We start from the raw sequence: 16,267 nt of genomic DNA on the forward strand, positions 1-16,267 counted from the left end.
TTAAGTGTTAACGAGCAGTTGGACAGGTGTACTTAATAAAGTGGCCGGTGAGTGTATATAGAAACATGATCACACAACTGTTTTTGCAAACCTTGTTATTAAAGCTTGATATTGTGAGTCATGGACATATTCATGGACGAGTGAAAGAAGGTGACATTCACAGATTTTGTGTGTATCGGAAATATATATGTTTAAAGTTTAATGCAAGTTCATTGTGTTTCTATATGTGTGAGTGGTTGTGGAACCTGGAAAGACCTATTGATGGCCCCTAAGGGGTACAACTTCAAAAGTGTTGGCATAAGATCAATTGCTTAATAAGCTTTTCAGAAAAACAAACAGCATATCAATATAATACTGGATAAGCTATGAATGGCCTTTCACCCCTGTCAGAGAAGAACAGAAGACAGAGGTTATAACGGGGATACAAAAAAAGGAAATTAAGGGGGTTTATTAAGAGCCAGTGCATTGTGCCAGAGGCCGTGGAGTTAAGGTATAACCTATGTCAGGAACTGGGTCAGGCTATAACTATACAGGGTCCACTCCCACCCTGACAATTTGGCTCAGAGGTAGTGGGGAGGAGGGGGGTGGCTCAGAGACAGGGGTGAACAAAGCCCCTTTTCTGTCTGAGGCAAACTATAGAAATTGTCAAATAGTTCCATATATTTGGGATACAGCAGATTATTGTGCCCCTTTAATACCACAACTATTTTTTATTTTGCCATTTCAAGAGCTGCATGACGCTTGTTCAGACTGCCGTGTGCTCACCTGGACCGGATCACAGCGAGCACAGGGCTGGGAGGAGGAGGACGGGTTAGTGCTCTTCACCCCTCCTCCCTTTATAGGCAGATGAGCGGCCGGTCACACTGTGTGCTCACCGCATGGTGACCAAGGTGGCCATGATCTGGTCGCAAAACATGCGACCAGATCACTACTCCCATAACGGCTATATAAATGAAACTGCGGTAATGTGATAATACATTTTTGTGTAACCTCATCTCTGCTACATCGGCCCCCGTGTTTCCCCCTCTCCTCATACAGTACCCCATGTTTCCCCTCTTAAGCCACCCCCAATATACCCCACTTCGTTCATTGAGCCCCCCTTATGCCCCCCCCCCCCATTCAGTTATTCCCTCACTGTGTCTCCCTCTTCCCCCTCACCTCACAGTCAGCAGCCCTCTTATCTTCTACAGGCTGACACCTGTACACCACTTTTCCCTGTAGGTCATGTGATCATGATGTCATCACAGGTCCTGCAGGGAACTGCAGTGTATCCACAGCACAGGTTTCATGATGAAACTGGCCCTGGGGGGATAAGTACTAGCACCTAATACTCTGCTCCCACGTCAGGGCTGAATTTTCTCAAATTGCCACTAATGGTGAGTTCCTTTGCACCAGGACTTTTTCAGGGCTTGTACACCCTCTTCTTTCTGCAATTCTTTCCTCCTTTTTTTCCCTCGCTGTTTTAAGTTTGTACTTTGGCTGCATCAATTTCTCTTTCTTAGTTATCAATGTCTTTGGCCTTTGTCTCTTTTCTGCCTCTTCCTACGGTCCTGGTTCTGAGTGATATTTTCTATCTTGGGAATATAAAACGTGTTTTTTAAATGAAATTTTGAAAGTTAAACTAAGAATTAATAGAAAAAGATCCATGTGACACGTGGAGTATTTATAGAATGGTATCTTTTTGTAGCTTAACATAAATCTCTTATCAGATACAACAATGTGAGTTTATACATTTCTAAAGAAGGCCTTGACTTACAGTTTATAAGAATGTAGAATCATCTTCTCCCTGGCCCTATGTGAATAGAGGACTATTATAGCTGCAGAGCGTTACACAGCACATAGGCCAGCTCATAGGATTGTAAGGGTTATTGTGGGAGGTTTTCTCTGCCCAAGTCTGACTTGTATAGAGGATAATCTTCAGATGGATTATAAATAGCAGTATCTGGGTAGCACTAGAAAGAGAAAGATATAAAAGGTAACAGAACAGTGTGAACAATAGTGTCAGAACAGCTTCTGCTTTCTCTCCTACCTGAAGCCTGGAACATAAGGGCTGAAACGTCTCCTGTATTCTGTAGCACCTATTCATGTGGTTAGCATGGCTGCCCTCCGGTAATATATAGTCACGTACAGGAACATGTGTCTGTGCTATGGATCTGCCGCTTCAGGGATGAAGATGGATTTCATCCCAGAAATCCGATTTGTGGTAAAAAAAAAAAAAAATGCAAATGGAATTAAGTCTTCACGGCACAAGTAGCAAAGAACAAAGCTTTGTCTTAATATTACAGGAACCAGTGGTGTGTGACAGGGCTATGAAAGTTCATACATAATGCTTTCTATAAGTTATTTTGCTCATTACTATGGATTCCTTCTGTTCTGTACGTTCCCCATATAAAACTAGATTTATTAGATCAAATTGGAGCATTGCCCAGTATCATGGACACGGCATGTCTTGAGGTTTCCATTTCAGTCTTAGTCCTGAGTAAGGTTCAGGGTCCTCTGTTTGGGAGCTCCGCCTAAGGCCTCTTTTACACTAACGTGTGATGGACCCATATCAGTCCCTATCAAAGCCTATGCCAACTGGTCACGATACAGTGACCACACACATGTCACCGTACCGCCACCAGAAACAGCGCGAGTCTATACCCGTACGTACGGCCAGGTACCATGCCTCGTTATGGAGAAGGGAGGGGTGAACAGCTCTCATCCCTCTATCTCTACAGCTCGCGCACTGTATGCTCGCCCGGGCCAGGCAAGGATACGTCAGTGTGGAAGGAGCCAACCCCGGACATTGTGCTTGATGGGCTTCAGAGTAGCCAGTGTGGTAGCATTACACCCAGGGCCGGCGCCCGCACTGGGCATACCCGGGCAAGTGCCAGGCCCCTGAGATGCTGGGGGGGGTCCACATAAGGAATCCATGAGTGTGAGGGGGCTGTATCTAATTAAATCCATAGGGATAAGGGGGGGGGGGACATTATATAAAATAACCATGAAGGAGCTGTTTGAGATGATAAACTAGGGAATATTTTATTTTCTGAATTATTAATGCGAGTTCACTGCAAAGGGGGCCCCTGAAGCTCTGTTGCCCAGGGGCTTACTGAAACCTGGAACCGAACCTTGTTACGCCCCAAGCCACTAGGCAAGGCCCTGACTGTCCACCTAGCCATGCCTTGTTGCTAGGGGGGGTAACTCTGCCTGATTGCTGCAGCCCATCAACGCAACATCCGGGTTAGGTGGAGCTGCCGCACGGAGGACGTCGAACCTAAAGTTCAGATCTTCTCATCTCTAGTCCCTAGTCAGACTCCAGGTTTCATTTCTCTAATTGGAAAGTCACAAACAGCAGATAAGTTGCTGACACTTCTAACCAAATTGGATACCTATCCCATTCATATAAATTTGGTTCTTTTGCAACAAATTGCAAGAATTTTACCCCAACACAGAGACATTCACTAAAATGGTAACTTCATAGGTATCCACCAGTGTGTTTAGGTGTGAGGACTCCCAGAAGGAAACCATGTAGGTTTTGTGCCAAACAGGTTTTCGGCAGCACTTGGAACTATATTGAGACAATTAGCAAAGTCCCTGCACAAGGATGACGCACAAATTCACATTTTTAAAGAAAGATGAAAAAATATCTACTACAAGGCTCCCCCCCCCCCCCCCCCCCCACTGTTCCTTTTCAATGTTTACCAGGACATACTGGATGCTTTTTAACACATCGAGTTATAAACTCTCCACTAGTCCAGCTGGATTGATGCGATCCCACAGACTGGCTCCTCCACTAATTGCTAGAATGGGGGTCTTGTTACCTTAATAGAGCATTTAATATGTCATTATTTTTAGCGTAATATATATTTAAGCACAGTTATGAATAGTAGTTTGTGTTTTATCATTCAATAGTTCTTTATACTATGATGCAATAACTTGCCTTTCATGTTACCTGCAGCTCTGGTATTTGTGCTGAGTATTTTCACTTTAATTTTAAGAATTCACGGCATACAATGCATGAGATGAGTCTGTATATCTTACTTTCTCCGCTTCTTGCTCCACTGACTACTCCAACCACATTAATCTTATCTGTAGTAACTCCGCCACCGCTTCCGACAACTCCTTATGTAGACACACATCCGTCTACACAACCATCCAAGAGCCGACTTGTTTTTTGCTGATTTTGGCTTTCTGTGAACAAAATCTAAAGTAGCAGATTCGGTATTGTGCAGGGTTTGTACTCTATTGAGATATTGAAGATGGGGAATGCAGGGTGACCATAATTTTCTTGTGATGCTTTTACCATTGAGTCCATGCACAATAGCTGCTTCCCCATTGATGAGATGTGGCTGCTGCTATTATCAAGGTCACTATGAATGTCCGGAATCATCTCGTCTGCTCTTCCCATTAGTCACATCTCTCTGGCGTGTAAAGGTTGTTATTTGGCTAATCGGTAGATATTAGGGCATCGTGGTAAATGTGAAGATTTACCTTCATTTTAGAGTCTCGTGACGGTGGGCTTTACTATTTGTAAAAAAAATTAATGGGATCGTTTGTGAGTAGAAGTAATTTAGTTGAAAGGGGAAAGTACTGATATTAACTACATTTCCACCAGAATATTAGATATTCTACAACACAACAATGGCAAACATTCTGATCTTTGCGGTCATCTGTTGAGGAGGCATCAATGGAAAAGTAAAGAACAGGTTGAGTAAAGTCATCCGGAGAGCCCATGGCATGCGTTCCTTTGAGGAGGTTTGGCAAAACAGACGCCTGAAAAAATTTATTTCTATTGTTCCATTGCTGTGAACTACTCTCACCCGCTACACAGCATTAGGCTACATTCACAGGGACGTATGTAGGGCCGCAAGCTTGAGGTTTGTACACACGTCCCCCATCGACGGTAATAGCCGTAGAGAATGGTCCGGTGAGCACAACGTGTGTTCGTCATACCGTTCCATAGCCGCAAAAAGATAGAGCGTGCTCTATCTCCAACCATATTTACTGCTGTGCGGCATTATTTTCAATGGAAAGAGAAGGGTTACCCCTCCTCTCCAACGGGGCTCACGTATGCCCGTGCATACGTTCATGTAAATGTAGCCTTATACTGCACCATAATCATAACAGAGATCATAATCCCTATGATCAGGTGTGGAGCCGGGCTTTGAGATCCCATAATTCCTTGTGGCCAAAACAAAGTACCAATCCTTTGCTATGCACACACTTTGCTATGCATATAGTATTTTTGTAATGTACTGTTTATTTTTGTGTAGGGTTCATCTGTAATATACTGTTTATTTCTCTAAGGTACTCCTGGAACTGCGATGTACAAAATAATTTACCATCGGGATACATTTTTTTTCTATTCTACAGATATTCTACAGATATTGGATAAGTTCTCAGTTTCAGTTTGATGGGGTTGAAACACCTAGCACCCCACAAATTATCAGTTTGTAGATACATTAACAAGAGTGCTGCAGCCTCTTCACTGTCTAACCAGAGCACTGCCATGCATTGTATGGTGGTTGCACTTGGTGTTACAGCGTAGCTGTCAATAGTTAACTATTGACCTGAAATGTAAACAAGACACGTGACTGGTGAACAGAATGTTTACATGCCGACATATATTTGGCCTATATACGTCTCCCATACACAGCATCGCCGCGGCCATGTATTGATATGGAGAGGGGAAGGGGCGCTCATCCCCTCCTTCTCTTGCCTGCGCCAATGTATGCCCGCCCGTACTACGGTAGGGCAGGCATACATCGTGTGAATGTAGGCTTAAAGAGGTTGTACCAACTGATTAACCCCTATGTGACGGACAGTCATCGGTGCCTAAATGTCCAGGTCAATTTTTGCTGTTCTGTTCTTTAAATGACAATGTCTTTGGAACCACTTAATATATCAATCAATTATTACTTTATTTTCTTCATGACATGTGAGACTTTAACTTGATCTGGCTTTCCTATGACACAAATTGGTAGGAGGGCCATTGGAGTTTCTGACGGATTCGGACTGAGCGCGGGATTTAACTTTCAAATTGTTTCGCTAGCCAAGCACTTACATGCACCACGAAGAAGATGGTGAACTCCGGCGGACCTGAGCGGGAAGTGACACATGCAGGATATCGGGCGCACGATCTTAGTGAATCGCGGCAGAGTGCATGATCGTCGGACAATGCACTTTTGGTGAACTCCGCGGACAGGTAAGTAAATGTGCCCCAATGTGTCGATCTTCAGCATGGCACATGGACAGTGAAATGGAGTGCCATGTATATCTGAGTGCTGTGCTTGGCAATTTCCAAACCATACAACTGAATCGAGTGGCAAGGAGAATGCTTGTCCTGATGGATTATAGTACAGGCGATTTGATCCAAACCACCTACCAAATTTTATACTTAGAAGGACCTTCACTCATAAAACACTCGTATACCTGTTCATGCTCTCAATACACATGTGCACAAGAGCCATTTAAGGACCTTTGAACGTCCTCCAAAGGTCCTAAAACTGTAGTCAGGGGGGACACATCCTCCATCCCCCAAGAAGCTTGATTCTAGTACAGGCGGTCCCCTACTTAAGGACACCCGACTTACAGACAACCCATAGTTACAGACGGACCCCTCTGCCCACTGTGACCTCTGGTGAAGCTCTCTGGATGCTTTTCTATAGTCCCAGACTGCACTGATCAGCTGTAAGATGTCTGTAATGAAGCTTTATTGATAATTCTTGGTCCAATTACACCAAAAATTTTGAAACTCCGATTGTCACTGGGGCAAAAGAAAAAAAATTGTCTAGAACTTCCATTATAAAATATACAGTTTCGACTTACATACAAATTCAACTTAAGAACAAACCTCCAGACCCTATCTTGTATGTAACCCGGGGACTGCCTGTACCAGATGTAGGAAGTAAATTCCAGACTTGTAGGATCAATAATATTCATACAGGCCAGGGCAGTCTTGATCCGCCCCGGTGCCGCTCCACCGGGGCTCTGTTCACGTGATTGTTTGGGGGGTCCCAGAACTGTTTTTCCTTTTATCCTAACCAAATACAGATAGTTGGAGTCTATAATGACTACCATGTTTAAACCCCTTTATTACGCTAGATCATGAAGAAACAATAAAATCTACTTTTCTATCCTAGACCACCAGGAAAGGAAGCCAAACCCTAGACCACCAGAGCTGGAGACAGCAATGCCTCTACTTCCTTGGACCACCGTAGATGTATTCATCAGCTGGAAAAATTTCCCTGAGCTTTTCCTTGTTTCTTCATCTTTTATAGAGGGAAAATACCTGTAAAGCCCCTTTTCTTGGCGTGAATCCAGAAGCACACATTTCCAGCCGTGCTACTGTTATGCTGGTATCAGCAGCGAGTAAGAAAGTGGAATATTATCAGAGGACACAGCTGCCAATGGAGATTGTCTGATAGTAGTCACATTCCTTACATTTTACAGCCTGTAAATGAATAGGTTTGTAGGTGAACAAAATGTGCAGTGTTAGTTTCAATGTGTTTCCCTAAGGTATGACAAGGGTGGAATTCGGTTTCAGTCTCAAGTTGTTCTTCTCAGCAAAACAGTGATTTAATGGCCTACCTACAGTATATAAGGAACCAAGGTCAAACCCTAGTCCTAGTGCCTAGTCCATGACCCAACAAGACCATTCTGAAGATATGTAATACTATAGTAGAGGGCTTTTCCAGCTTTACTGTATATATATATATATAGCAAAATGTAAGTGAAATCCATGAAATTCAAACAAGATTACCAGGAACATTTACTAATAAGGGGGGGGGGGGCTTTACCAGAGCACCTCCATGCTGTAGCTTCACAGATTGTTAAACTAACTCCCCTTTCCCCTGATTCTTCTTTACTGTCCTCCTCCATCTGCCAATGTAATGTCACACAGTGGGAGGAGGAAGTGATCTGCACATCGTAACAACCTGTGAAGCTGCAGCATGGAGGGCCTCTGTAACACCCCCCTAGAACCCTTCAAACTCTTTAGCATATTTAGTTAGCATATATAAGAAGGAAAGAGGCCATGGATAGCAAATATAAGAAGATGACCACAGTCAAAGTGCCTGGGTCTATGAGTAACTGTCCCTGGTTTATCATGATGGATTTCAAAGATAGACTTTTGTCTAGTTTGGTTGTTAGCTAGGAAGACATAATCTACTCAATATCCGACCCTTTAAGAGACCTTGCAACATATCTTACTGAACCAAACCAAATTCCTTTCCACATTGGGGGCGATAACCCTGAGACTTCTGTCTATGAATGAGTATCTTTTATTGTAGTATTTGTGGTCTGGCTTATATGCACAAGGTTCGTTAAAGAGTTAGATATTGACTTATAGGAAAGCTTGTGAGAGAAAAATTGCATTCCTCTTATGCAGAATATAGCCGAAAGGACTCAGTGGACCCAAATTTTAGGTAAAGGTGCACCCCCTGGCCAAGCACACCCATAGCTAGTAGTTAGTAGCTATAGTAGCTCAATTTGCCAGATTGGCTCCATGGCCACCAATATGTCTGGGTCCTGTGGGACGTTCCCGAACATAAAGGAAACCTACCATCAGGAATCTACCGATTTAAGTTGATCTGATGTTAGGTTCCCAGTTACATCCTAAACCCTAAACTATCCTTCCCTAACCCTAAAACACTTTCTAACCTAATCTACAGTTTATCTAATATGCTAATTTTCCAGGGAGCCTACTGGGGCATGGAGTAGCCTCTCCAGGGAGTAGGAGCAATGGCTACTCCAAGACTCGGTAGTGTCTGCCGTCCCTCCCTACCTGTGTGCAGCAAAGTTGCATCTGGCGCACCACCGGCCTAAGAAGCTCGGCACATTCACAGCAGCTACGGCTTCAGTGGTGGCTGCAGCGTCGATGTGCACGCCTGCCACTGAGCCCACCACCAGATCCACTTTAATAGGTAGATTCCTGAGGGTAGGTTACCTTTAAAAAGTAATCCTCTCATCTCTACTCCCTACCGCAACTGGAAATACAAGGAGAACCCGTAGCTCTACAAACTGGAGCAAACTACTTAATTGCCCTGTAATTTACATGGCACAGTACTCTTTCCTAAAATTTAGCAGATGGCATTACTTTCTGGAAAATAATGGCAGATTAAATGCAAGTGGGATTGGACTTAATTGAAGGTCCCGCTCCAGCCTGGAGATAAATGCTTTTCACCACCATATTGTTCACAACAAGTTGGGATCCCTTGCACACAATACAGCTGTTAACACAATGAAATTGAAATAGTTGCATGGAGCGGCGGAACAAATGACTCGAGGTTGTACAGTGATGAAAAGCGTCTTTCTGATGATAGTGCCAGGCCGGTGAAAGCGAACGTGATCTTCTGCTTTGTGCTCAGGCGGCCATTCATTGCCATCTCTTACTAGGACTTGCCTTTATGATGGCAATGATTGAGACACAGTAATTAGAAGAGTAACTTTCTTTATAGGTATTACTTTAGTAAAGAAGGTTTAATAGCAGGATGTACTAGTCACCAGGTCAGGCGTATCAATGTGCCTAGAGGCATAACATATTCAACTATTGCATGTGTTGGACTATATGAAATGGGTGTGTACGGAGGATGTGTTCTCTATAGGTATTTTTGAAGCTTTTTGATCAAATTTTATAGACACACAAACAGCCCTCGAGGCATAGCAATTAACTTAAAGGAAATCCATCTTCATAATAAATTGCAGACAATGCTGAGTCCCGGAGAGCTGCTTAATCCTTTCTTTGTCTATATATTAAATAGCCGCAGGACTGTGAAAAGTGAACTTGTAATCCAGGTTTCCAGCTTCTGCAAGTGCTCTGGGCAGGGCTTTCGGGCTGAAGAGCTTTTTGCTCTGTGCAGTGAACGGTTCCACAGCCCCATTTATCAGCTGAGTTACTTCTGTAAGCATCCAACCAAAATCCTGATACATGTAGTAGAGCAGAAACCTATCCGGAGCACTAGCAGGAGCTGAAAACCCAAATTATAACTTCACTTTTCATAGACTTGTCTGTACTAACAACATACATAAAGTTATGGTTACACAGATCTCCAGGGCCAATACCTTATGCTGTCTGCAGCTATGTGTGGTCAAAACTAATGAAAGATCCCTTTTAACAAGGGTAAAGGAAATCAACGAAAAAAAACTATGTACTCACCCCCGCTCGTCTTCTCTAAGCTTGACATGCCGGAGTCACCTAGAAAAGAAATTTATAAAAAGCAACACAGAGTGCAGGGACAAAATGTCCGGGAATTTGGACTGCTAATTGTGTACGCCCTCGCCACCTCCCTCTCCCATGCTGGGAACATGAGAGGGGGAAATACAGGGCGTGCATAATTAGCAGCCCGGATCACGGGACATCCAGTTCCGCGCTCCGTGCTGCTTTTTATAACTTTTCTAGGTGATCCCAGCATGTCAAGTTGAGAGAAGACGAGTGCCGGGATCAACATCAAGAGGAGCAGAGGTGAGACTGGAAAGTGTTTTTTATTTTAAAGGGGTTGTCCGAGTTAAAAAAAACTATAAGTGGCCGGGAGCGGGCTGTCTAAAACAATAAAGATGTACTTACCTTCCGGTGCCCTCCGGCCGGCCGTGGCCGGGTACGCCTATCCGTCCCTATACACAGCATTGTGTATGGGGGCCGGAAGGTTGTCGGGTCCGGTCGGAAGCTGAATCCAGCTTCCGGAGGGCACCGGAAGGTAAGTACATCTTTATTGTTTTAGGCAGCCCGCTCCCGGCCACATATAGTTTTTTTTTTAAAACTTGGACAACCCCTTTAAGTTTTTTGGTTGATTTCCTTTAAACAGTCACCATTCTTGCTCCTGTGACCCCTGATTGGCATATCTCCTAAATTTCGTGTTGGGAAAAGATAGAAAGAAAGAGTTGCGCGCTGCATGAGTCACAATTTTTATTAGTGTGATAAGCCCCGCCCCTGCTCCCCCACTTACTGTGAACCTCTTTTCTCCCCCCCCCCCCCTCTTATTGTGGCTCCTTCGCTGCTCCCCCTCTTATTTCAGCATAAAGAGGGCGCAGATAGAGATAGATACCGGGCTTGTCCCAGTGTCCCAGCGCGGTTTAGGCTGCAGCTGGTCTCCAGCCTGATACATACACAGTTAATTTCTACAGCTTCCTTGAAATATTTGCATCTTTAAGATTTGTTTTTGTCTTGGCATGCTGCCTGGTGCTAAGCACCATTGTATACAATGGAGGGGGACAAAATGTGTGAAACCCTAATGTGTCCCCCTATATGAATCCTGTGTTATAAAGAAGTCTGCCAGACAGAAATAAGGATGGAATAAACATTGTGGTTTCCGGCCTGTGATCTGTGTTCATTTTATTTTTACTACTCTTGTAGTACTATACTGGCTGAGCTCCACAACATATAAGTGTGTGTAAAAGTCACAGCAAGAATCTGAATACATTGTTCCCTCTTGGACAACATGTAATTGTATTCTGCGATTTTCGGGAATTATCAACAAACAATTAGAATGGATGCTGAAATGTTCTGCTTTTCGTAAAGCACATATACAGTATTTGTACTCTTTTACACCACCCTTAATATTTTAGCTTATACCACTAAATTCAGAGTGTTTTTTTTTTTTTCTCGTCTCCTTTCTTCAGACTTTTAATTCGTTTTTAATATCTTTTTCTAACCTTAATGGTCCTTTATTTTTCAACAAATTTTGTATAAATAATTAGTTCAAGTGAATATAAAAAAAACATTATTATATATCTTATACATCAAAATTCGCATTCACCTTCTTCCATTTTCATGATAAAATATCTGCTTAAAGGAAATCTACCATTTGATTTGATGCATTATGAAGTAAACATACCATGAGACTGCTGTAGCTACACTGATGCAGGATCATATCTTGGTTAATCCCTGAGTTGAGTGGTTTTGCTGAAAAAACAATTATAAAATTCAGGACCTTGGGAAAGCTGGGTCAGATTGGCTGCCGAAATAAACACATTACCCACAGAGCTTAGTCATAAGTTAGTCAAGACATGCCTAATCAACCTGAGCCGGATCACTCATACACAGCAGTTGGGGGATGGTGCAGCGATTGATTATTCTGCCTTCAGGCACAACCTATGGATTACATCATCTTTTGGTTCAGTGAATAACTAATGTGCAAGGAGAAGTGCTAAGCCAGCCACAGAGCTTCATTATCATAATTTTATAATTCTTTTATCAGCAAAACCACTCAGCTCAGGGATTCACCAAGATATGATCCTGCATCAGTGTAGCTACAGCATTCTCAAGGTATGTTTGGTTCATAATGCATCAAATCAAATGGTAGGTTTCATTTACTTCTGTCTTGCTAGCAAGATGGACAGAAGCTCGGAGGTTTCCTCTATGCAGAAGGGAGGTAGAGCAGTCCTAGAAGCTAAAAAAATAATATTTCAAATCACATCATGACTACAAATAGGACTACTAATTTCTGCAAAGTTTGCTTAAAGTTGAGGTACATCCTGAGGGACCCGCCTTTGATATTGAACTTTACTGTTGCCCTCTACAGAGTCTCCTCTATCCTTTAGCTAGTTTCTTTTCAGGAGGAGCTAAATATAGACACGAGTATCCCACCACATATGTAGAACTTCAGAAGAGACCCCAATAATGGGCTGTTGATATACTGGGAACCTGAATATGTTCCACTACTTACTACCCTTGACAACATGCTTTCCTATTAGTGTAATAGCCACATGGCACTAAGCCAACAGTTCAGCATGCCATGAGATTTTCTTATTTTGGATTTATAGTCTCTGTGAACCAGGATTGACCCAGTTCACAGCTAGACGGGAAAAAAACAGCATGAAAAATAAACCTTGAAATTACAGCTATAAACTCATGATCATTGTAATCATGGAATACTAAAAGGTTATCTGACGACATTGCTGAAAAAGTCATAGGTCAATATAGGAAAAACTATTATGGAAAAATATGGATCAGCTGGTCAGCCGAAACAATCAATCCACTAACTGGTGGTTTGGTGGTGGTGTTAATAGTTCTGATGATGATCCAGTGCCACCCGTCATTGGATAAGAAATATTGGGCTCCAAGTCCACAGTCAATTCTTAATGAAATATATGAACAATAAAACGAAAAGTTGGGTATTTTGGGGGCTAGAAGACTGAATTGGATCACCTCCAAAAGCAAATGTCTTGTGGGATACACTTTTTATGCAGGAGTTGTTACTAATTGCTCAATTGATAACCGCATTCACCAAATTATTGTAGGGAACAAAGGATTTCCTATCTGGCCCTATTCTATAGAAAATCAGAAATGGGCAAAATTATTCATGTTATCTGGGAAAGGAAATTTTCAGTATTTACAGTTCATTTCAGCTTGTTTTGTATGTGCTGTGTAGTGGTGGCGCTACTGTGGTACCCAGTGTTGGGACATCTTTGACCCACCAAATGAAATAGTTGCAGGGTCCACCCTTCATCAACCTCTAGGATATAAACCCTAATATCCTCTTCTTTATCTATGGTGTCCAGTTAGGTGTCCAGATTAGAACCAGGGCCCACCGGAAAATCCTCCGGTACTCTGGTGGGCTAGTCTGACACTGATAGTGGCCATGTTTCTTGGAAGTTCCGACAGTGGGTACATGAGCTTTAGAATTGGAGCATGGAGCTATGGAAGAAGGTGACCAGATCTGGTGGATACGTTTTTCAAACCTTGAGGACAGATAAGTGCTGGCATGCCCCAAAATGGCACCAAGATGCCCTCTGGGAAGAAGGCAAATGACTGCAAATGTTCTACTGGAAAACATTGGGTCCTAGCATTCACATGCATTGTAGAGGTTGGTATCTGAAAACCGGTCCAGGATACAGAAGTTACTGTAGCTTTGTGATAACCGTGACCTCCTTATAAACAGAATGTAATATACTGTGTGTTTTAATTCATCACCAGTTTTCACAATTTTATTTTTCCGTAATAGAAGAATTATTTTTGTTTATACTCTAATGCTCAATTCTAGTAATAGCTGTAATACTTCTTACAGTTTTATCCAGTCTAGACAATCCTCTGTGAGATAAACAACCGTCACTGGGAGGGATTTGTGTTCATTTGTCGAGCAACAAAGGATTGTCTACTATGGAGAAAATGAGTGCAAACCATAACTGTGTTAAATCTGAATGGGTTTACAGACCTTAGTAAAATGACCGAGGGGGTATTTTTGGCCTGGCGTCTCCGATGCTATTCTTCATATAAACAATGCTAGCGTGAAATGCGCCTAATTTATTGAAATACATATTTTCCGGCGGTCGGTGCGCCCAAAAGTCATATCTAAGCCATCTATAAGCCAACAGATAGATTTACACTATAATTTCTGCTAGTTTATGGTGTATATTATAGTAATTATGCACGTACATTTGCACGCAGGTTTTAAAGAAACCCGGCATGGAGGTTGTTGAAAACATCTTGCAAAACTAATAATCCGTGTATTAAGGATTATTCAAATCCCTCAGTCTCTTTATGGTATCCCAGAAAAAATTGATGGTTTTAAAGGAAATCTACCACCAGGATCAAGAATTGTAAACCAAGTAAACTGACTGGTGTAATTTTCAAAGCCTTTTTTTTTTCTTAAAAACAAGAGCATAGGAAGCTTAAAGAAGAGCAGATCCTGCCAGAGGAGGCACACACCAACATGTCAGGGTGCTTGGTTTACAATGGTTCATCTTGGTGGCACTGTGCAGAATTTGTTCAATGGGTGCCTAAAACTTTCACACAGTCCTGTACAAAACAAAATTCAAAGCTTCAGGATGAGAATAAAATGGACAAAACCAAATTGCAGTCTTAAGTAGTGTTGAGAGGACCCGAAACGCAAAGGATCGAGCTTTGTGGGTTCACGTTCCCCTGAACTTGACTAGAAGTTTGGGGCAGGTGCCTTGCTCGGCATAAATTCCTCCAAAGTTAACGCCTGTGATTGGTGCTGGCATGGTCAAAATTGTTGGTTGCAGCCATGTACTAGCGCTATCCTGTTGGTGGCACTGGGTGCCATGATTTTGGTGATAATCGCCGCCCTGCGATGATGTCAAGTTAGTGCTGCACAGATTATTGCTGCCTCACAGACAGCCACAGTATTTTGAATACTGTTGGTGACTTAAATTTTAAAATTTACAAAATTTGCACTTATCATGAAACCTGGAGGTCAGTACCTACTGTTTTAGTTGGTGGGCTATAGCAGTACAGAGTCTGTACTTGCTGTAGGATTACCCACATTTATCAGTTGTATGACTGCTCATGATGCACCTTTGACTTTTTCGGTATAAGAATGATCAAAACCAAAGGTAAAACCAACCATTAAGTGACAGTAACAAACTATAGCAACAGTCCTATAGTGGCCCTCACCTTCTCCTACCTATTGCTTCATTTGACCTGTGTGTTGATGGAACCAAAGTTATTCCGCCTCAAGTTATGTTTACTCTTTATTAGGTTACTGTAGTCCCAGAAAAAGTCCGGTTTCTGTAGAAGACGACCGCGTGGTTAGGGGTAAATGAGTAACTTTAGTAACTTTCTTTCATATTTTACAAGGATATGACTTTTTCTGGAAGCTCGGGTGGGGGCTTGTGGGCTGGTGCCATGTACAACAGTTTCTAAAATATATATTGGAAAAACTATTTTTCTTCTACTTAGATCATGAAGGTACCACACGTTTTATGAATGGCTGAACTGCTTTGCTTGGCTTTTTTTTTTATTTCTACTTGTTGGCGGTGAGTTGAGAGAGAGTCTCCAAAACCATTTTTCTTCCGCTGTGGTATATACTTCCGCAATAATCTTGGAATATATTAGTATGTTCTATAATCCAAACAGCAAGCAGCAGGCGCACAGCACGGAGCGCTCACATGCTAATACATATACAGCAGCTAATCTAACTCGCCCGAACACAAACACATCAAGAAATGAAACACCCTACTTCCTTTCTTGGCCGTATACTCAGACACTGCTGGATTTCTATTTATTTTACTTGTTAGGTCCAAACCTTTCTTACCCCAGTAGGAATGCTATAGTAATAGAAAGTCATGCTTCATATATGCTAGCCCCGCGACTTAACCCAGAGGTGAGAGATTATACATTCAATGGCGGCTTTGTCTATATAAATACATGCACATTACTTATACCGAATCCGAGGAGAGAGTAGAGATTTCTGCTTATGTTGTATAATCCGATGATGTATATATTACTGGGATTGTACTGACTCTGGAAGACTGGAGACATGGACCCACTAGGTCACTATGGAGTTGGCATAGTGTCCAATTTGGGACAGGGGTCTAAAAAACT

At 42.5% G+C, this 16,267-nt stretch overlaps 1 protein-coding gene across 2 annotated transcripts in view; it reads left to right on the top strand.

Moving 5' to 3' along the window:
- SCFD2 (sec1 family domain containing 2) overlaps positions 1–16,267 on the top strand; it is a 273,170-nt gene that overhangs the window by 205,157 nt on the left and 51,746 nt on the right. Inside the window, exon 6 of one of the 2 annotated variants that reach the window (XM_072124404.1) lies at positions 7,128–7,318. The exons of the other annotated variant lie outside the window; for it this stretch is intronic. Coding sequence (XP_071980505.1) covers positions 7,128–7,282 — 155 coding nt within the window. The 3' untranslated portion in view covers positions 7,283–7,318. Of the gene's footprint in view, positions 1–7,127; positions 7,319–16,267 lie in introns of those variants that run through there. 2 annotated transcript variants of the gene reach the window in all.

Source organism: Engystomops pustulosus, chromosome 1 (genome assembly GCF_040894005.1).
Source record: "Engystomops pustulosus chromosome 1, aEngPut4.maternal, whole genome shotgun sequence".
Classification (NCBI taxonomy): domain Eukaryota; kingdom Metazoa; phylum Chordata; class Amphibia; order Anura; family Leptodactylidae; genus Engystomops; species Engystomops pustulosus.